This window comes from Callionymus lyra, chromosome 18, assembly GCF_982586985.1.
Source record: "Callionymus lyra chromosome 18, fCalLyr1.hap1.1, whole genome shotgun sequence".
Classification (NCBI taxonomy): Eukaryota; Metazoa; Chordata; class Actinopteri; order Syngnathiformes; family Callionymidae; genus Callionymus; species Callionymus lyra.
Genome location: NC_141835.1, coordinates 437,501 through 460,326, shown reverse-complemented (window position 1 = coordinate 460,326; position 22,826 = coordinate 437,501). Strand labels below are relative to the sequence as shown.

Sequence of the window (22,826 nt, the reverse complement as noted above, 5' to 3'; positions counted from 1 at the left end):
TGTGCGGGAAGCGCGGAGTTTGAAAGTTTTGGTGGATTCGTGGTTTCTCCTCAAACTGATCTTCCTCGTCACTGGTTTCAATACATGATCAGGTAAGACTTTTTCGTTTATTCGTATCGACGAGCGATTCTCGTGTCGTCAGGTGTGTCCTCCGGAGGAATGACGTCCTCCGTGACGTCGACTCCGTGTATCCGGCAGGGAGTGCGCATAGTCCCGCAGGACCCCGACGTCACTGTCGAGGAGGTTCTACTGTGTGTCGGTGAGCAAGTGGGTCATAAAAAATGCTCTTTTGCATCACGAATGAATAAAGCTGTGGTGGTGTTTCTGACGGAGGAAACATGCGTGTTCGAGCTGATAGAGAAAGGTGTTTTTGTCAGAGACGCGTTCGTTCAGGTGTCACCGCTGTCGGTTCCGTCCACACGGATCACTGTGTCCGGTGTCCCGCCCTTCATCACCAATGAAAGCCTAGAGAGCGAGCTGCGGCGGTTCGGGAAGTTCGCGAGTGGCTTTAAGACGGTTAACCTGGGAGGTAAAGATCCCAGACTGAAGCATGTCCAGTCCCTGAGAAGACAAGCCTTCATGTTCCTGGACTCACCTGCGCAGACGCTGGAGGTTTCTTTCCGCGTTAAACATGGCGATGGATTATATATGGTGTACGCGAGCTCAGGGCAGTTCAAATGTTTCGAGTGTGGAGATGTTGGACATAAACGTGCAGCCTGTTCGCACAGGGAGAGCGTGGCGGCGGCCGCGGTGGGCTCCTCACCTGTCGCCGCGGTGGGCTCCTCACCTGTCGCCGCGGGGGGCTCCTCACCTGTCGCCGCGGTGGGTTCCTCACCTGGCGCCGCGGTGAGCTCCTCACCTGGCGCCGCGGTGAGCTCCTCACCTGGCGCCGCGGTGAGCTCCTCACCTGGCGCCGCGGTGAGCTCCTCACCTGGCGCCGCGGTGAGCTCCTCACCTGGCGCCGCGGTGGGCTCCTCACCTGGCGCCGCGGTGAGCTCCTCACCTGGCGCCGCGGTGAGCTCCTCACCTGGCGCCGCGGTGGGCTCCTCACCTGGCGCCGCGGTGGGCTCCTCACCTGGCGCGCCGCTGGCAACAGCCTCCACGAGTGTTGATCAAACCGTCATCGATGAAACCGTGGAAGAAAACCAAGAGTGTAACAGTCAAGAATCGTGTCACGTGGATGACATGGAATATGGATCAGACTCGGACGCAGTGTCTGTGTGTGAAAACGTCAGAAGTGTAGACGATCTCTACTCTCTAGAAGAGATAAACAATTTCCTCGACGTGACGTATAACAAATCAATAAACATTACTGATCATTTTAGTAACACTGAAAAGTTCATTAAATCTGTGAACGCAATAAAAAAACTGGTTGGAGTTGAAGTCCTGGATGAAAGAAAACGTTATCGCTTAAAGAAACACGTCACGGCTCTAAGAAAAGCAAGAAATACTAGAACTGTTAGAAATAAAAAGTAAAAATGATCATGTATCACTTGGGCTCCTACTCTTCTACTCTCATTGTTTCTTCTGTCTCTTTGTGTTTGTTTCTCACCCCCTTTGCCTCCAATGCAGAACCTTAGGATCGGATCTTTGAACATAAACGGTGGGAGAGACAGACAGAAAAAGGCTCTAATAGCTGAAATAGTCTTTCAAAAAAAGATAGATGTGCTCTTCTTACAAGAAACACATACCAAGCTAGAGGATGAGGTAGATTGGGGGCTATGGTGGGGGGGTTCCTACGCTCTAAGCCATGGCACCAGCTGCAGTGCAGGAGTAGCTGTCATGGTTAGACCAGGACTAAACTTAACAATTCTTTCCACCACTGAAGTGATACAGGGTCGGCTTCTAATTGTTGAGGTGGAATTAGAAGGTTCTGTGTTCTGTCTAGTTAATGTATATGCTCCGAATGATGGACTGGGAAGAATAACCCTCTGGTCCTCCCTAAAGAACCAGTTAGAAAAACTTAATCAAGACCAACTAGTCATTGGTGGGGATTTTAACTGCACTTTGAACTCTGTCATGGACAGGACGGGGAAGGAGCCCCACCCACAAGCATGTCAAAAACTCCAGACTGTAATTTCCCATCTAGACCTGGTAGACGCTTGGAGAGTCAAGCATCCCCGCTCTAGACAGTACACATGGGTGAGGGCCACAACATCTGCAGCTAGGCTAGACAGGTTCTATATCTCCCAGCATCTCACATCCAGACTCGCACACAGTGACATCAGCCCAGTTGGTTTTACCGACCACCACCTAGTCACCGTAACTCTGGTCAGCTCGCCGGGTGTTAGGGTTCAGTCCCACTGGTTTTTTAACAACAAACTACTACAAGATAGTGCCTTCTGTCAGGGATTTGAGATTCTCTGGGAGCAATGGAAAGGAAAGAAGAGTAGCTTCAGTTCTCTAAAGCAGTGGTGGGAAGTTGGGAAGACGCAAATTCGTCTTTTTTGCCAACAACACACCTCCCACTCCACGGCAACAATTAAGGCAGCAGTCCACAAGCTTGAAGTCGGAATTAAAGAAATAGAGAAAGAACTGCACAGTAATTCAGATCCTGCCTCTGCTCAACTTCTTAAAGGGAAAAAATCAGAGTTGAGCTCCTCCTGCAAGAAAGAGTGAAAGGAGCCCTTGTCAGGTCTCGTTTTCTCCAACTTAAAGACATGGATGCCCCGACAGCTTTCTTTTTCAACCTGGAAAGATCGGCGGCACAGAAGAAGCAGATGACCTGCCTGAAGCTTCCTGGAGGAAGAGTGACCACGAACATGGGTGAGATAAGGAGCCATGCTGTGGACTTCTACACTGAACTCTTCGGGGCGGGACACTGCAATATGGAGTGTCGGGAGGACCTTCTGAAGGAGCTTCCCCAACTCAGCCCAGAAGAGAAAGATGGCTTGGACTGTGAGCTGACCCTGGACGAGCTAACAGATTCTGTCAATCAACTGGCATCAGGACGTGCACCTGGCATTGATGGACTGTCTGCAGACTTCTTCAAGCACTTCTGGAACTTTCTGGGACCCGATCTGCATGAGGTGTTCATTGAGTGCTTTGGAACAGGATCGCTTCCTGCTTCCTGCCAGCGAGCGGTACTGTCTCTGCTGCCCAAGAAGGGCGACCTGGCCTTATTAAAGAACTGGAGGCCAGTGGCACTGCTTTGCACTGACTATAAAATCATTTCTCGAGCTCTATCTAACAGACTAAAAAACTGCTTAGCTACGATCGTCCACACGGATCAAACATATTGTGTGCCAGACCGAACAATAATGGATAACATCTTTTTAGTCCGAGACATCATTGACTTCTGTAGGGCTTCCAATGATGCAAATGCTGGTATTTTGTGTCTTGACCAGGAAAAAGCTTTTGACAGAGTCGACCATTCTTATTTGTTTTCTGCACTAAGGGCTTTTGGTTTTGGTGAAGGCTTCTTGTCATGGGTTAGAGTTTTATACAGTGGAGCTCAGTGCTTGGTTAAGACGGGGGCAGGGCTGAGTCGACCCGTCCCAGTGTGGCGGGGTATCAGGCAGGGCTGTCCCATCTCGGGTCAGCTTTACAGCTTAGCCATTGAACCCCTGTTGCACAGGATAAGGGATGGGCTCAGTGGCCTTGCCCTTCCTGGGTATTCATCTCTTGATCAGCAACCAACCCTATCCGCCTACGCAGATGATGTGACAGTATTTATAAGCTGCCAAACAGATGTAAATCATCTGCAAGACACCTTATCCCTCTTTGAAAAGGCTTCTTCTGCACGGGTGAATTGGGCTAAAAGTGAAGCACTGCTGGTGGGGGATTGGAGGGGTCTCTCAGCACCCTGTCTACCAGGAGCGCTAAATTGGGGGAAAGAGGGCTTAAAGGTACTGGGAGTGTTTTTGGGCACAGATGATTTTCAAAAGAAGAACTGGGAGGGCATTCAGGAGAAGGTGTGTGCGCGGTTATCCAAATGGAAATGGTTGCTCCCCCAGCTGTCCTATAGGGGAAGAGTCCTTGTCGCCAATAATTTGGTCGCCTCGGCTCTCTGGCACAGGTTTTTTGCCATCACGCCACCAAAGAGCCTGGTAGGGAACATCCAGAGGATCATCGCAGACTTCTTTTGGTCCGGAAAGCATTGGACTCGTGCAGCCTACCTCTATCTGCCGGTGGCTGAAGGGGGTCAGGGGTTAATCGACATCCGTTCAAAAGTTGTCTCCTTCAGACTCCAAGTAGTACAAAGACTCCTCTATGAATGTGGCCCGTCTTGGTTCAACACGGCCCGACTGCTGCTGAGGAGAGCAGGGCGGCTGGGATACGATAAACACTTGTTCCTCTTGCAACAAGAGCATCTGGATTCTACTGGACTCACAGGTTTTTATTGCTCAGTGTTGGAGGCATGGCGGGCTATCAAGACGACAAGAACTTCCTCCCCAGTTTGTCATTGCAGTCCGCCAGTCTACGTACCAGCCTAAGACAGGCTGGCTGCACCAAACTGGGCAACCTTTTAAAAATGACAGCTGCTTCAGTGGATGACCTGAGGGCAAGGAGCGGCATCACCTCTGCGAGGCTCATTAACAAGGTGGTGCAGGAAGTCTACGAAGCACTACCAGGACATCTGCAAGAGGCTGCAAGGGACACATCTTTCTTGGAGCAATGGACGGGAGAGGTGGATTACAGCTTCCCCTCCTTATACATCTGCCCAGCAGTGGGAGAATGGCAGGAGGGAGGAGGTCAGCTGTTGACCTTCAAAACCCCTCACCTGGACAATTTTAAAAGCACCAAGAAGAAGTCGCTCTACCAGGTCTGTGTGAGGACCCTGAACTTGAACGCTCTGGCGGGCCTAAGAGAGTCGAGGTGGACTGATTATTTTGGTGCAAATACCTCCCCGAAAGGCAGCTGGCGGTCCCTGTACAAACTACCCATTGAAAAACGGGTAGCAGACCTCCAGTGGAGGGTTGTGCACGGTGCAATAGCTACAAACAGGTACAGAGCACACCTGGACCCTGGGGTGGGACAGGGGTGTCTTTTCTGTTCAAAGTCCGAGACTCTGGCACACATTTTTATAGAATGTCCTCGGCTCATAGCACTGTTTGCACTTTTGAGGAGGTGGTTTCTAGGGTTCACTGAGGTGTTTTCGCTTGATTTGTTCATTTTCGGTCCCAAATACACTGCACAGAAGAAGGGCACTCATACACTCATACACTCGTACACTCATACACTCATACACTCATACACTCGTACACTCGTACACTCGTACACTCGTACACTCGTACTCTTGTTAATTTTTTGTCTGGCTCTGCCAAGTTGGCCATTTGGTTGACGAGGAGGAACAGGGCGAGAGGTGTCGGCAGTGAGGACCCAGTACTGGTCCTGAAGGGTCTGTTAAGAAGAAGACTCTCCTATTACAGGATTACAGGAAATGTACCTAAGTTTTGTCAGATTTGGGCTGTTGGGGGTATTTTGTGTTCTGTTAGTCAAGACAATGAGGTGAACATCAATGTATGATTATTTTGTTTTGTCTGTTGCCTCTTTTTTTTTCCTCCTTTGTGATGCTTTATTTTCTCTATTTCAATAACACCTGATTTGTAGTTGTTGTGGTTAATTGTATTTGCAATAGTTAATAAAAGGAATTAAACCTCTTTTCTCTCACTGTATCCTCCCTCACTCTTCTCCTCTTTTCTCTCACTGTATCCTCCCTCACTCTTCTCTCTTCTTTTCTCTCACTGTATCCTCCCTCACTCTTCTCCTCTTTTCTCTCACTGTATCCTCCCTCACTCTTCTCTCTTCTTTTCTCTCACTGTATCCTCCCTCACTCTTCTCTCCTCTTTTCTCTCACTGTATCCTCCCTCACTCTTCTCTCTTCTTTTCTCTCACTGTATCCTCCCTCACTCTTCTCTCCTCTTTTCTCTCACTGTATCCTCCCTCACTCTTCTCTCTTCTTTTCTCTCACTGTATCCTCCCTCACTCTTCTCTCTTCTTTTCTCTCACTGTATCCTCCCTCACTCTTCTCTCTTCTTTTCTCTCACTGTATCCTCCCTCACTCTTCTCTCTTTTCTCTCACTGTATCCTCCCTCACTCTTCTCTCTTCTCTTCTCTCACTGTATCCTCCCTCACTCTTCTCTCTTCTTTTCTCTCACTGTATCCTCCTCACTCTTCTCCTCTTTTCTCTCACTGTATCCTCCCTCACTCTTCTCTCTTCTTTTCTCTCACTGTATCCTCCCTCACTCTTCTCTCTTCTTTTCTCTCACTGTATCCTCCCTCACTCTTCTCTCTTCTTTTCTCTCACTGTATCCTCCCTCACTCTTCTCTCCTCTTTTCTCTCACTGTATCCTCCCTCACTCTTCTCTCCTCTTTTCTCTCACTGTATCCTCCCTCACTCTTCTCTCCTCTTTTCTCTCACTGTATCCTCCCTCACTCTTCTGTCCATCCATCCTTTCATCCTTCCTCCCAGCCGCTCCCAGCAGGAGTCAACAGTGAGTCTGGTTCTGCTCCAGGTTTCTTCAGGCTGTAATTCACTCGTTGATGATTTTCGTCTTAAACTGAGTCTCGAGTTAACTTTGTTTCAATAAAACACTTAAAAGATATAATTATTATTATTTGTTAAATAAACGTCAAGAGCGTCACAAGCACGTTTTAAAATAAAGTACAAATAAAATAAATGCTTTAATAGAATCAACAATAAAAACATTATAATCATAATCATTTTCTGTTTTTTTCACAAACGAACTCGGTTCTGAGCAGCAGAGAAACACGTGACGTCACAGCGCGTCCTGGAGCAGCACTGCAGATCGTAGCTCACACGCACGCGCGCGCACACACGTGCAGCATGGAGTCTCGTGCGCGCTGCGGTCTCAGCATCTGAGCTCGACGAGGATCCAGAGGATGAAGCTGCAGGAGGTCCTGTGTCTGCTGGTCCTGATGCGACTGTGGTGAGTCTTCTGCATCTTCACTGTGCATCACAAGATGGTGGAGTGTGTGTGTGTGTGTGTGTGTGTGTGTGTGTGTGTGTGTGTGCTCAGCGTCGTTCAACACGCACGCACATATACTGTATATACACACACACACACACACACATATATATAAGATGGTTTTTTAACATTTACACAACATCAGAGTCTAAATCTATCTCCAGGAGATTGAAATACGTGTGTGTGTGTGTGTGTGTGTATGTTAAAATGTTTATGTGTGTTAAAGTTTGTATGTGCGTGTGTGTTAAATGTGTGTGTGTTTTTTGTGACTCTATTGTATCCTCAGTGTGTGTGTTGTTGTGATGTGTGACTCTATTGTATTATCAGTGTGTGTGTGTTGTTGTGATGTGTGACTCTATTGTATCATCAGTGTGTGTGTGTTGTTGTGATTTGTGACTCTATTGTATCATCAGTATGTGTGTGTTTGTTGTTGTTATGTGTGACTCTAGTGTATCATCAGTGTGTGTGTGTTGTTGTGATGTGTGACTCTATTGTATCATCAGTGTGTGTTGTTGTTATGTGTGACTCTATTGTATCATCAGTGTGTGTTGTTGTGATGTGTGACTCTATTGTATCATCAGTGCGTGTGTGTGACTCTATTGTATCATCAGTGCGTGTGTGTGACTCTATTGTATCATCAGTGTGTGTGTTGTTGTGATGTGTGACTCTATTGTATCATCAGTGTGTGTTGTTGTGATGTGTGACTCTATTGTATCATCAGTGTGTGTGTTGTTGTGATGTGTGACTCTATTGTATCATCAGTGTGTGTGTGTTGTGATGTGTGACTCTATTGTATCATCAGTGTGTGTGTTGTTGTGATGTGTGACTCCATTGTATCATCAGTGTGTGTTGTTGTGATGTGTGACTCTATTGTATCATCAGTGTGTGTGTGTGTGTTGTGATGTGTGACTCTATTGTATCATCAGTGTGTGTGTTGTTGTGATGTGTGACTCTATTGTATCATCAGTATGTGTGTGTTGTGATGTGTGACTCTATTGTATCATCAGTATGTGTGTTGTTGTGATGTGTGACTCTATTGTATCATCAGTGTGTGTTGTTGTGATGTGTGACTCTATTGTATCATCAGTGTGTGTGTGTGTTGTGATGTGTGACTATTGTATCATCAGTGTGTGTGTTGTTGTGATGTGTGACTCTATTGTATCACCAGTGTGTGTGTTGTTGTGATGTGTGACTCTATTGTATCATCAGTGTGTGTGTTGTTGTGATGTGTGACTCTATTGTATCATTGATAATGATCATAAGCTCCGCCCACTGACAACACTTTTTTTTCTGGAGATGAAATCTTGTTGATCATAACCACACCCACTCTGCTGTGATTGGTCAAACATGGAGGTTTGTCACTGTGCGTCATCAATATTCTCCACCTCCAAGGAACTCGTTGTATTAACAAAGCGTGATTACAGCTGGAGGAGTGAAGTCATTATAAGGTCATAGTGGACTCTCGTAACCTCTCGTTCGCCCAGATTTCACTTTATAAAGTAATGAGTGTAAAACATGAAGATGAAGAACGTTTACTTTAAATATTAGTTCACGTGTTTAAACAGGAAATGACATCATAGCGTGTGATCGTGTTCAAGGTCACAGGACCTCCAGGTAAGAACTGCTGAAGTCATCACTGCAGGACAGAAGCACCTCCTGCAGCACAAGGTCGTCAGGAGGAGGAGGAGCGAGAGGATGACTTTTGTTTCCTTGTTTCTCTGCAACAAGATCTTCAGCTTTTAAATGATATTTTACTTTAAAATCATTTTACATCCTGGACTTTAAAGACCTTCTTGATGTTTAGATGTTCTTCGTGTTCTTCGTGTTCTTCGTGTTCTTCTTGTTCTTCGTGTTCATCGTGTTCATCGTGTTCTTCATGTTCTTCGTGTTCTTCGTGTTCTTCGTGTTCATCGTGTTCATCGTGTTCTTCGTGTTCTTCGTGTTCTTCGTGTTCTTCGTGTTCTTCGTGTTCATCGTGTTCTTCGTGTTCTTCGTGTTCTTCGTGTTCTTCGTGTTCTTCGTGTTCTTCGTGTTCTTCGTGTTCTTCGTGTTCATCGTGTTCTTCGTGTTCATCGTGTTCTTCGTGTTCTTCGTGTTCTTCGTGTTCTTCGTGTTCTTCGTGTTCTTCGTGTTCATCGCGTTCTTCGCGTTCTTCGCGTTCTTCGCGTTCTTCGCGTTCATCGCGTTCTTCGCGTTCTTCGCGTTCATCGCGTTCTTCGCGTTCTTCGCGTTCTTCGCGTTCATCGCGTTCTTCGTGTTCTTCGTGTTATTCGTGTTCTTCGTGTTCTTCGTGTTCATCGTGTTCTTCGTGTTCTTCGTGTTCTTCGTGTTCTTCGTGTTCATCGTGTTCTTCGTGTTCTTCGTGTTCTTCTTGTTCTTCGTGTTCATCGTGTTCTTCGTGTTCTTCGTGTTCTTCGTGTTCTTCGTGTTCATCGTGTTCATCGTGTTCTTCGTGTTCTTCGTGTTCTTCGTGTTCATCGTGTTCTTCGTGTTCTTCGTGTTCATCGTGTTCTTCATGTTCATCGTGTTCATCGTGTTCTTCGTGTTCTTCGTGTTCATCGTGTTCTTCGTGTTCTTCGTGTTCTTCGTGTTCATCGTGTTCATCGTGTTCTTCGTGTTCTTCGTGTTCTTCGTGTTCTTCGTGTTCATCGTGTTCTTCGTGTTCTTCGTGTTCTTCGTGTTCTTCGTGTTCTTCGTGTTCTTCGTGTTCTTCGTGTTCATCGTGTTCTTCGTGTTCTTCGTGTTCTTCGTGTTCTTCGTGTTCATCGTGTTCATCGTGTTCATCGTGTTCTTCGTGTTCTTCGTGTTCATCGTGTTCTTCGTGTTCTTCGTGTTCTTCGTGTTCATCGTGTTCATCGTGTTCTTCGTGTTCTTCGTGTTCATCGTGTTCTTCGTGTTCTTCGTGTTCATCGTGTTCTTCATGTTCATCGTGTTCATCGTGTTCTTCGTGTTCTTCGTGTTCATCGTGTTCTTCGTGTTCTTCGTGTTCTTCGTGTTCATCGTGTTCATCGTGTTCTTCGTGTTCTTCGTGTTCTTCGTGTTCTTCGTGTTCATCGTGTTCATCGTGTTCTTCGTGTTCTTCGTGTTCTTCGTGTTCTTCGTGTTCTTCGTGTTCTTCGTGTTCTTCGTGTTCATCGTGTTCTTCGTGTTCTTCGTGTTCTTCGTGTTCTTCGTGTTCATCGTGTTCATCGTGTTCATCGTGTTCATCGTGTTCTTCGTGTTCTTCGTGTTCATCGTGTTCTTCGTGTTCTTCGTGTTCTTCGTGTTCTTCGTGTTCATCGTGTTCTTCGTGTTCTTCGTGTTCTTCGTGTTCTTCGTGTTCTTCGTGTTCATCGTGTTCATCGTGTTCTTCGTGTTCATCGTGTTCTTCGTGTTCATCGTGTTCATCGTGTTCTTCGTGTTCTTCGTGTTCTTCGTGTTCATCGTGTTCATCGTGTTCTTCGTGTTCTTCGTGTTCTTCGTGTTCTTCGTGTTCATCGTGTTCTTCGTGTTCTTCGTGTTCTTCGTGTTCTTCGTGTTCATCGTGTTCATCGTGTTCATCGTGTTCATCGTGTTCTTCGTGTTCTTCGTGTTCATCGTGTTCTTCGTGTTCTTCGTGTTCTTCGTGTTCTTCGTGTTCATCGTGTTCATCGTGTTCATCGTGTTCTTCGTGTTCTTCGTGTTCTTCGTGTTCTTCGTGTTCTTCGTGTTCTTCGTATTCTTCATGTTCTCACCAGCGAATTATAATAATAATATATATAATAATATAATACTAATATATATTATAATAATGTATACAATAATAATAATATGATAATAATATATATAATAATAATGTATATAATAATATAATACTAATATATATACTAATGATGATAATATAATAATAATGTATATAATAATATAATACTAATATATATACTAATGATGATAATATAATAATAATATAATATATAATAATAATAATAATATAATAATGTATACAATAATAATAATATGATAATAATATATATAATAATAATGTATATAATAATATAATACTAATATATATACTAATGATGATAATATAATAATAATATAATATATAATAATAATAATATAATAATAATGTATACAATAATAATAATATAATACTAATGTATATAATAATAATGTATATAATAATAATAATATATACTAATGATGATAACGTCTCCTTCAGTCACACCTTCGGACCCAGCAAGCAGGACGAGGAGGACTATGAAGACGTTCCCATCAACAAGACCTGGGTCTTATCTCCGAAGGTCTACGAGAGCGACGTGACTCTGATCCTCAACAAGCTGCTGCTCGGCTACGACAACAAGCTGCGTCCGGACATCGGAGGCAAGTGTGAGCATGAGTGACAGCTGTCGACAGTGATTGACGGATGGTCTCTTCCAGTGAGACCCACCGTCATCGAAACAGCCGTTTACGTCAACAGCATCGGACCCGTGGATCCCATCAATATGGTGAGAAGATCCAAGAAGTTTAGGTTCAGAAGAAACCATTCGTTGATCATTTTAGTAAAAGTGTGAAGAAAGAGAAGAAGGTCTTTTTATTGGAGCTGTTTTAGCGCCGAGGTTATGTACTTTACATGCTCAGGTTATTAGAGAATGTGACTCCGAACAACTGTAGTCGACATATGACATCATGTTGACAGTTGGACGAGTGTGTCAATCAATGTCACCTGCTCTCTGTGATCAGGAGTGACATCATAGACCAGGTGTGACATCATAGGTGTGACATCATAGGAGTGACATCATAGATCAGGAGTGACATCATAGATCAGGTGTGACATCATAGACCAGGTGTGACATCATAGGTGTCACATCATAGATCAGGAGTGACATCATAGGAGTGACATCATAGGTATGACATCATAGATCAGGAGTGACATCATAGGAGTGACATCATAGGTGTGACATCATAGATCAGGAGTGACATCATAGGTGTGACATCATAGGTGTGACATCATAGATCAGGAGTGACATCATAGATCAGGAGTGACATCATAGGTGTGACATCATAGATCAGGAGTGACATCATAGGAGTGACATCATAGGTGTGACATCATAGATCAGGAGTGACATCATAGGTGTGACATCATAGATCAGGAGTGACATCATAGGAGTGACATCATAGGAGTGACATCATAGGTGTGACATCATAGATCAGGAGTGACATCATAGGTGTGACATCATAGATCAGGAGTGACATCATAGGAGTGACATCATAGGTGTGACATCATAGATCAGGAGTGACATCATAGGTGTGACATCATAGATCAGGAGTGACATCATAGGTGTGACATCATAGGTGTGACATCATAGATCAGGAGTGACATCATAGGTGTGACATCATAGATCAGGAGTGACATCATAGGTGTGACATCATAGGTGTGACATCATAGATCAGGAGTGACATCATAGATCAGGAGTGACATCATAGTTGTGACATCATAGATCAGGAGTGACATCATAGGTGTGACATCATAGACCAGGTGTGACATCATAGGTGTGACATCATAGATCAGGAGTGACATCATAGATCAGGAGTGACATCATAGTTGTGACATCATAGATCAGGAGTGACATCATAGGTGTGACATCATAGACCAGGTGTGACATCATAGGAGTGACATCATAGATCAGGAGTGACATCATAGGTGTGACATCATAGATCAGGAGTGACATCATAGATCAGGAGTGACATCATAGGTGTGACATCATAGATCAGGAGTGACATCATAGATCAGGAGTGACATCATAGGTGTGACATCATAGATCAGGAGTGACATCATAGGTGTGACATCATAGGTGTGACATCATAGGTGTGACATAGGTGTGACATCATAGGTGTGACATCATAGGTGTGACATCATAGATCAGGAGTGACATCATAGGTGTGACATCATAGGAGTGACATCATAGGAGTGACATCATAGGAGTGACATCATAGGAGTGACATCATAGGAGTGACATCATAGGAGTGACAACATAGGAGTGACATCATAGGAGTGACAACATAGGTGTGACATCATAGGAGTGACATCATAGGAGTGACATCATAGATCAGGAGTGACATCATAGATCAGGAGTGACATCATAGGTGTGACATCATAGATCAGGAGTGACATCATAGGTGTGACATCATAGATCAGGAGTGACATCATAGGAGTGACATCATAGGAGTGACATCATAGGTGTGACATCATAGGAGTGACATCATAGGTGTGACATAGGTGTGACATCATAGGAGTGACATCATAGGTGTGACATCATAGGAGTGATATCATAGGAGTGACATCATAGGAGTGACATCATAGGTGTGACATCATAGATCAGGAGTGACATCATAGGTGTGACATCATAGATCAGGAGTGACATCATAGGTGTGACATCATAGATCAGGAGTGACATCATAGGAGTGACATCATAGGAGTGACATCATAGGTGTGACATCATAGGAGTGACATCATAGGTGTGACATAGGTGTGACATCATAGGAGTGACATCATAGGTGTGACATCATAGGAGTGATATCATAGGAGTGACATCATAGGAGTGACATCATAGGTGTGACATCATAGATCAGGAGTGACATCATAGGAGTGACAACATAGGTGTGACATCATAGGTGTGACATCATAGATCAGGAGTGACATCATAGGAGTGACATCATAGGAGTGACATCATAGGTGTGACATCATAGGAGTGACATCATAGGTGTGACATAGGTGTGACATCATAGGAGTGACATCATAGGTGTGACATCATAGGAGTGATATCATAGGAGTGACATCATAGGAGTGACATCATAGGAGTGACATCATAGGAGTGACATCATAGGAGTGACATCATAGGAGTGACAACATAGGTGTGACATCATAGGAGTGACATCATAGGTGTGACATCATAGATCAGGAGTGACATCATAGGTGTGACATCATAGATCAGGAGTGACATCATAGATCAGGAGTGACATCATAGTTGTGACATCATAGATCAGGAGTGACATCATAGATCAGGAGTGACATCATAGGTGTGACATCATAGATCAGGAGTGACATCATAGGTGTGACATCATAGACCAGGTGTGACATCATAGGTGTGACATCATAGATCAGGAGTGACATCATAGATCAGGAGTGACATCATAGGTGTGACATCATAGATCAGGAGTGACATCATAGATCAGGAGTGACATCATAGGTGTGACATCATAGGTGTGACATCATAGGAGTGACATCATAGGTGTGACATAGGTGTGACATCATAGGAGTGACATCATAGGTGTGACATCATAGGAGTGACATCATAGGTGTGACATCATAGGAGTGACATCATAGGAGTGACATCATAGGAGTGACATCATAGGAGTGACATCATAGGAGTGACATCATAGGAGTGACAACATAGGTGTGACATCATAGGAGTGACATCATAGGAGTGACATCATAGGTGTGACATCATAGATCAGGAGTGACATCATAGATCAGGAGTGACATCATAGGTGTGACATCATAGGTGTGACATCATAGGTGTGACATCATAGGAGTGACATCATAGGAGTGACATCATAGGAGTGACATCATAGGAGTGACATCATAGGAGTGACATCATAGGAGTGACAACATAGGTGTGACATCATAGGAGTGACATCATAGGAGTGACATCATAGGAGTGACAACATAGGAGTGACATCATAGGAGTGACATCATAGGAGTGACATCATAGGAGTGACATCATAGGAGTGACATCATAGGAGTGACATCATAGGAGTGACATCATAGGAGTGACATCATAGGAGTGACATCATAGGAGTGACATCACATGTTGCTGCAGGAATACACCATCGACATCTTCTTCGCTCAGACGTGGTACGACAGTCGCCTGAAGTTCAACAGCTCCATGAAGCAGCTCATGCTCAACAGCAACATGGTAGGAAAAATCTGGATTCCAGACACATTCTTCAGGAACTCCAGGAAATCCGACGCCCACTGGATCACGACCCCGAACCGCCTGCTCCGGCTCTGGAGCAACGGACGCGTCATGTACACTCTGAGGTGACCTGAACCCCGAGGTTCTCGTCTTCGTGTCTCGACACTGAGCATGTTTGTGTGTAACTTCTGTCCTTCACGTGTTTCTGTGTCACATCTGTTCCATTAGGTTGACTATTAACGCCGAGTGTTACCTTAAGCTGCATAACTTTCCCATGGACGAGCACTCGTGTCCGCTGGAGTTCTCGAGCTGTAGGTGGTCCTCAGTCTCCCTTCAAACCTGGCATCTCAAACCTAGAGGCCCCTCATCCTGAGTCCATCATCTGAGAGACAGATTTGATTTGTGCTCCTCATCCTCATCTGCCTCCAGCATCACTCGTCTCCTCATGACCTTCATGACCTTCATGATGAGGCGTCAGGACCAGGTCCAGTCACAGGGTCGAGGAGTCTTGGAGTCACTAACGAAGATCTGATCTCAAGTATGGAAGGTTCAGCCCAACATATGATCAACGGCTTCTGTTCCTCGTCATTATCTCCTGGATGAAGATAAACCTTTCATTGTAACTTCCATGTCAAGAGCATTAGCATTAGCATTAGCATTAGCGTGATGCTAGCGTTGGCGTTGGTTCATGTTGGAGGATCTTCTGAAGCATCAACTTGTGTCTCGATGACTGAAACACAAACGTCAACAAATGTTTCTTATTGAGTTTTGAACAAGTTCTTGTGTCGATCAAATTGAAACAAATCAACGTAGAAGTTGTTTGTAAACTTTAAATTAGGACGAATATGAACAGGTTTGACGTTCGTCATGTTTTGTCTGTGAATATATTTGAGCTCAGATCAGATCTGGACACGACTGCAAGTATTATTAACAGATGTTAATCTATAGAATAAACATAATTAATTTAATATTATGAATAGATGTTAATCTATAGAATAAACATAATTAATTTAATATTATGAATAGATGTTAATCTATAGAATAAACATAATTAATTTAATATTATGAATAGATGTTAATCTATGGAATAAACATAATTAATTTAATATTATTTATAGATGTTAATCTATAGAATAAACATAATTAATTTAATATTATTAATAGATGTTAATCTATAGAATAAACATAATTCATTTAATATTATTAATAGATGTTAATCTATAGAATAAACATAATTAATTTAATATTATTTATAGATGTTAATTTATAGAATAAACATAATTAATTTAATATTATGAATAGATGTTAATCTATAGAATAAACATAATTAATTTAATATTATGAATAGATGTTAATCTATAGAATAAACATAATTCATTTAATATTATTAATAGATGTTAATCTATAGAATAAACATAATTAATTTAATATTATGAATAGATGTTAATCTATAGAATAAACATAATTAATTTAATATTATTAACAGATGTTAATCTATAGAATAAACATAATTAATTTAATATCTTTTATAGATGTTAATCTATAGAATAAACATAATTAATTTAATATTATGAATAGATGTTAGAATAAACATAATTAATTTAATATTATGAATAGATGTTAATCTATAGAATAAACATAATTCATTTAATATTATTAATAGATGTTAATCTATAGAATAAACATAATTAATTTAATATTATGAATAGATGTTAATCTATAGAATAAACATAATTAATTTAATATTATTAATAGATGTTAATCTATAGAATAAACATAATTCATTTAATATTATGAATAGATGTTAATCTATAGAATAAACATAATTCATTTAATATTATGAATAGATGTTAATCTATAGAATAAACATAATTCATTTAATATTATTAATAGATGTTAATCTATAGAATAAACATAATTCATTTAATATTATGAATAGATGTTAATCTATAGAATAAACATAATTCATTTAATATTATGAATAGATGTTAATCTATAGAATAAACATAATTAATTTAATATTATGAATAGATGTTAATCTATAGAATAAACATAATTAATTTAATATTATGAATAGATGTTAATCTATAGAATAAACATAATTAATTTAACATTATTAATAGATGTTAATCTATAGAATAAACATAATTAATTTAATATTATGAATAGATGTTAATCTATAGAATAAACATAATTAATTTAATATAATGAATAGATGTTAATCTATAGAATAAACATAATTAATTTCATATTATTAATAGATGTTAATCTATAGAATAAACATAATTAATTTCATATTATTAATAGATGTTAATCTATAGAATAAACATAATTAATTTAACATTATTAATAGATGTTAATCTATAGAATAAACATAATTAATTGAATATTATTAATAGATGTTAATCTATAGAATAAACATAATTCATTTAATATTATGAATAGATGTTAATCTATAGAATAAACATAATTCATTTAATATTATGAATAGATGTTAATCTATAGAATAAACATAATTAATTTAATATTATGAATAGATGTTAATCTATAGAATAAACATAATTAATTTAACATTATTAATAGATGTTAATCTATAGAATAAACATAATTAATTGAATATTATTAATAGATGTTAATCTATAGAATAAACATAATTAATTTAATATTATGAATAGATGTTAATCTATAGAATAAACATAATTAATTTCATATTATTAATAGATGTTAATCTATAGAATAAACATAATTAATTTAATATTATGAATAGATGTTAATCTATAGAATAAACATAATTAATTCAATATTATGAATAGATGTTAATCTATAGAATAAACATAATTCATTTAATATTATTAATATATGTTAATCTATAGAATAAACATAATTCATTTAATATTATTTATAGATTTTGATCATAAAATAAATATGAATTTCATATTATTTATAGACGTTAATCTATAGAATAAATATAATTAATTTAATATGAACATTGCAGACCCTGGACCTTCTGAGCCTCCTGTCACTGGACTGGTCGCTCATCTTGATGAACCATCTGTGATTGACAGATGTGTGTTGTTGACTGACAGTTGGTCACGTGACTCTCCTAGATGGTTACCCCAAGAACGAGATCTTGTATCGCTGGCAGAAGCGAGCGGTTGAAGTGGCGGATCAGAGATACTGGAGGCTCTACCAGTTCGCTTTTGTTGGACTGAGGAACACGTCGGATGTCGCTCACACGCAGTCAGGTACGACTCACCTGAGCTATCACCTGACTCACCTGAGCTGTCACCTGACTCACCTGAGCTGTCACCTGACTCAACTGACTCAACTGAGCTCTCACCTGACTCACCTGATCTTCTCCGCAGGCGAGTACGTGATCATGACCATCTTCTTCGACCTGAGCCGTAGGATGGGTTACTTCACCATCCAGACCTACATCCCCTGCAGCATGATCGTGGTGCTTTCCTGGGTGTCCTTCTGGATCAACAAGGACGCGGTTCCTGCTCGCACGTCTCTAGGTGACACGTCTTCACGACCTTCTGACCTCTAGGGTTTGATTGACAGATCTGCTGTTCTTCACTACATGGACCAGTAAACTTCTCGACTGTGACGTTATTGAAGGTCCGCGTGAAGATCAGAGATGAATGAAATAAATCTGTTCTTGAAGCTTGTTTGAAGAACGAGCTAAAAGCTAACGTGCCTCACAGACAGGAAGTCCTCGGGAGCTTCCTGTGCAGACACTAATGTTCCTCTCCATCATCTCAGTCCAGATGTTTGGACGTTAACTCGTGATTTTCCTCCAGGCATCACAACAGTGCTGACCATGACCACCCTGAGCACCATCTCCAGGAAGTCTCTGCCCAAGGTGTCCTACGTGACCGCCATGGACCTGTTCGTGTCCGTGTGCTTCATCTTCACCTTCGCAGCGCTCATGGAGTACGGGACGCTGCACTACTTCACCAGCAACCGCCAGACCAAGAAGTCCAAGGCCAACCACCAGGTGAGCGCGACCTTGAGTGACGCGTCTGAACGACCTTGAGTGACGCGTCTGACTGTGACCTACGACCCTTCGCAGCAGCGAGCGCCGAGCATGGTCAACCTCCGTCCCGGGACGTCCCTGCTGCAGATGAACAACATCTCGTACCACGAGGACGACCAGTTCGCCTACGACTGTCTGGACGGCAAAGATTGCGCAAGTTTCTTCTGCTGCTTCGACGACTGTCGCTCCGGAGCCTGGCGTGAGAACCGCATGCATGTGCGAGTCTCCAAGATCGACTCGTACTCGCGGATCTTCTTCCCCACGGCCTTCGGCCTCTTCAACCTGGTGTACTGGATCGGATATCTGTACTTATGAGTACTGCAGTATCTGTACTTAGGAGTACTGCAGTACTGAAGTATCTGTACTTATAAGTACTGCAGTACTAACATGATCACCATCAACCTTCATCATGTGTTCAGTGCCTTGAGTCGCTCCAGGAACTTTGATCCAAACAAATAAACGACGAGAGGCTTCGTTGATGGTTCGACTCCAAGAACAACACGTTGAGATCCATCAGATCCATCAGATCCATTAGATCCATCAGATCCATCAGATCCATTAGATCCATCAGATCCATCAGATCCATAAGATCCATCAGATCCATCAGATCCATCAGTGCTTTCATCTCAACACGTGCGTCCACATCAAATGTGTTGAGGATCTAAGATTTGATGCATGACCTTGACCTTAGCAGTAGAAGTGTATTTATCTAGTTTGTCCTCATGAATGAAACGTCTCTTCATGGAACCATGTGTTCAAATCCCACCGATCATCATGTCAATGACCTTCACGTGTCTGGAAGGTCAAGGCTGGAGACGTGTGAAGACTCGTCAAGAAGAGTTTGTTTGATTCAATTTCTGCTTTTCTTGCAACGAGACTTTAGTTTCACCGACACAGGTTTGATCAACGACCTCCGACCTCCAGCTTTTAGTTCAAGTATTAAAACTGATCCTCGTTTATCAAAGAAATAAAGTTAAAAGTGGCTCCTGTGTGTGTGTGTGTGTGTGTGTCTCTCTCTCACTTTAACACACTTTATTCCATGCGTACTGTAACGATCCTAACTTGTTGTGTTTAGTAATGTTGCGAGGCACTTTAAGAAGTTGGGTGTGTGTGGGTTGTGGCCGATGATAGCCCATGGGCCTCTGCAGTGGTGAAGGTCCCTTAAAAGAACAGTACACAAATGCGTTTTTTTGTGGACTACAGACCCCTAAACAAGGTCACGAGACGAGACACTGGACCTGGTGGCAGGGTCTTCCTGGTTCTGCTCTCTGGACCTTCAGAATGGATATTGGCAAGTGCCTTTGTCACCAGAGTCCAAGCCAAAGACTGCATTCTACACAAGCAGGGAACTGTGGCAATTCAAGGTCCTTAGTTTTGGCCTCTGTAATGCCCCAGCCACCTTTGAAAGACTAATGGATGGCATGCTAGCTATTGTCCCGCGTCAACAGTGCCTTGTGTATTTAGATGACCTTCTAATTCATGGGGCATCGTGTGAAGAAGCCCTTAACCCCCTACGACTAGTGCTGAGCAGAGTGGCTGCTGCGGGTTTGAAGCTGCACCCTGACAAGTGTCACTTCTTAAGGCGAGAGTTAGAGTTTCTAGGACACAAACTAGGACTGTGAGGGCATAGGGAAGCTGGAGGAGAAGGTCACTGCCATTAAGGACTGGCCAATCCCAGTGGCTCAGACTGAGCTGAAGAGCTTCCTTGGCTTGGCTCCTTATTACAGGAAGTTTGTTCTGGGATTTTCTTCCATTGCAGCCCCACTGGTTCAACTGCTACAGAAAGACTCTGTTTTCACCTGGAACCAGGAATGCCAGCATGCATTTGACAACCTGAGGAAGGCCCTGACTGAATCGCCAGTTCTCGCCCCACCTGATCCTGCTGTGCCTATCTGGATACAGATGCCAGTAATGTTGGAGTAGGAGCTGTGCTGTCTCAGGTTGGACCGGACGGAGAGAAAGTAGTGGCGTACTTCAGTCGGATACTCAACAAAAGTGAGCGCCGCTACTGCGTGACCCGACAAGAACTGCTGGCTGTTGTGATGGTTGTAAAACACTTCAAATATTACCTCTGTGGAACACCATTTGTCGTTCGAACTGATCATGCTGCTCTCCAGTGGTTGATGTCGTTCAGGGAGCCAGAGGGACAGGTTGCTTGTTGGTTGGAGGAGCTTCAGACCTTCGACTTTACGGTAGCACACAGGGTACACAACACTCAAATGCAGATGGACTGTCCCGTCGACCATGTGCCCCAGAAGGCTGTAGCTACTGTGATAAGTGAGAGGTGAAAGAGAGGGAGCTTACACAGGCAGAGAGCACTGGACAATTCTCATGCAGGACCCTGAAAGTTGTTGAAGCACTTGAGTGGAGAACAAGGCAGGAAGAAGATCCAGATTTACAGCCAGTGCTTCAGTGGTGCACGGTCAGTCATAAGCTGTCATGGGATGAAATATCTGGGCTCTCTACTGCCACCAAAGGACTGTGGAATAAGTTTTACAGCGGGCATGGAAGGACCCATCTTGGGGGGAGGAAAGGTGGAAAGTCGTAGTTCCAAAATCACTTAGAAAAGATGTGGTTGAGGCTTGCCATGGGGGCACAGGTCAGGACATTTTGGTCTCCAAGACCCTCCATCGCCTGCGCCAGAGCTACTACTGGAGTTTGCAAAGAAGGGATGTAGAGGACTTCTGTCGTAGCTGTGATGCCTGCTCCTCACACAAAGGGCCTCTAGACAGGTCACGTGCGCAGCTCCAGCAACAACCAGCAGGTGCACCGATGGAAAGGGTAGCAGTAGAAATCATGGGCCCCTTTGCCCGCTCAGATCGAGGCAACCGCTATGTGCTAGCAGCAATGGACTATTTCACGAAGTGGCCGGAGGCATATGCCATCCCAGACCAAGAGGCAGAGACACTGGCGGACGCCTTGGTAGAAGGCATTTTTAGCCAATTTGGGACGGCGGCCACATTGCACAGTGATCAGGGTAAAAATTTAGAGTCTCGGGCATTTGCTGCCATGTGCGAACGCCTGGGGATACAAAAAACTTGTACTACGCCCCTGCACCCCCAGAGTGATGGCCTTGTGGAAAGGTTCAATAGGACTCCGGCTCAGCAGCTGGCCATTCTTACTGCGGAGCATCAGCATGACTGGGATGTGCACCTACCTCTCGTCCTCTTAGCCTACCGTTCTGCTGTACAGGATTGCACAGCTTGCACACCGGCACTGCTGATGCTGGGTCGAGAGCTGAGGACACCAGCAGAACTGGCATTCGGGGTGCCACCAGAAACACCAGTTGCAGCATCCGGTCCTGACTACGCCTGGAAACTACAGGACCGTATGGAGACGGCTCATACGTTTGCAAGGAACCAGTTGGAGAAGGCGGGAACACGCCAAAAGAGAAACTATGACCTAAAGGGAGACATGTTTGTTCTGACGAGCTGGTGTGGGTTTTCAGCCCAAGAAAGAAGGGTCGGTGCCCCAAATTGGACAGCCACTGGGTTTGTCCTTGCAGAGTCTTAGAGAGGGCGGGGGAGTTGGTTTATCAAGTGCAGTTACCAACTAAAGGCAGAAAGTGGTCCTACACAGAGACAGACTGGCTCCAAACAGGGGACAATTGCAGCCCTCCTTTCAGGGGGCACTACCTGCTGCTGTGGATACTGCAGATCAGTGATGTAAGGAGGAGTCTGACCATGAATAGATCTGAAAGTAAGAACCAGAATTTTAAAGTTGATCCTGAAAGAAACTGGAAGCCAGTGAAGAGTTTTAAGGAGAAATGTGAGTTCTTCTACTAGAGCGAGTCACACAATCGTGTGTTGAAGCTGAAAGTAAACGATTGAACTTCTGAGAGTTTAGCACAAAAATACATCAATATTCAATTTAATCAGTTTTATTTTCTTAACCTCGTATCGAGTCAGATTTGTGGAG

General features: G+C 43.0%; 2 protein-coding genes across 2 annotated transcripts in view; one reads left to right on the top strand and one right to left on the bottom strand.

Moving 5' to 3' along the window:
- On the top strand, positions 1-19,897 carry gabrg1 (gamma-aminobutyric acid type A receptor subunit gamma1). Its single transcript, XM_087779982.1, has 10 exons — positions 1-92; positions 6,706-6,893; positions 11,113-11,273; positions 11,331-11,398; positions 14,774-14,994; positions 15,098-15,180; positions 17,977-18,114; positions 18,235-18,387; positions 18,673-18,869; positions 18,945-19,897. Exons 2-10 carry the CDS (start codon positions 6,847-6,849, stop codon positions 19,221-19,223), a joined length of 1,347 nt encoding a protein of 448 aa, XP_087636108.1. The 5' UTR covers positions 1-92; positions 6,706-6,846; the 3' UTR covers positions 19,224-19,897.
- A 2,875-nt stretch (positions 19,898-22,772) lies between these two features.
- Positions 22,773-22,826, bottom strand: part of LOC148059981 (cytochrome c oxidase subunit 8B, mitochondrial-like) — a 1,222-nt gene continuing 1,168 nt past the window's right edge. The window contains exon 2 of the mRNA XM_087779989.1: positions 22,773-22,826. This exon is cut by the window's right edge and continues 436 nt beyond it. The gene's annotated coding sequence lies outside the window, so the exon portion shown is untranslated.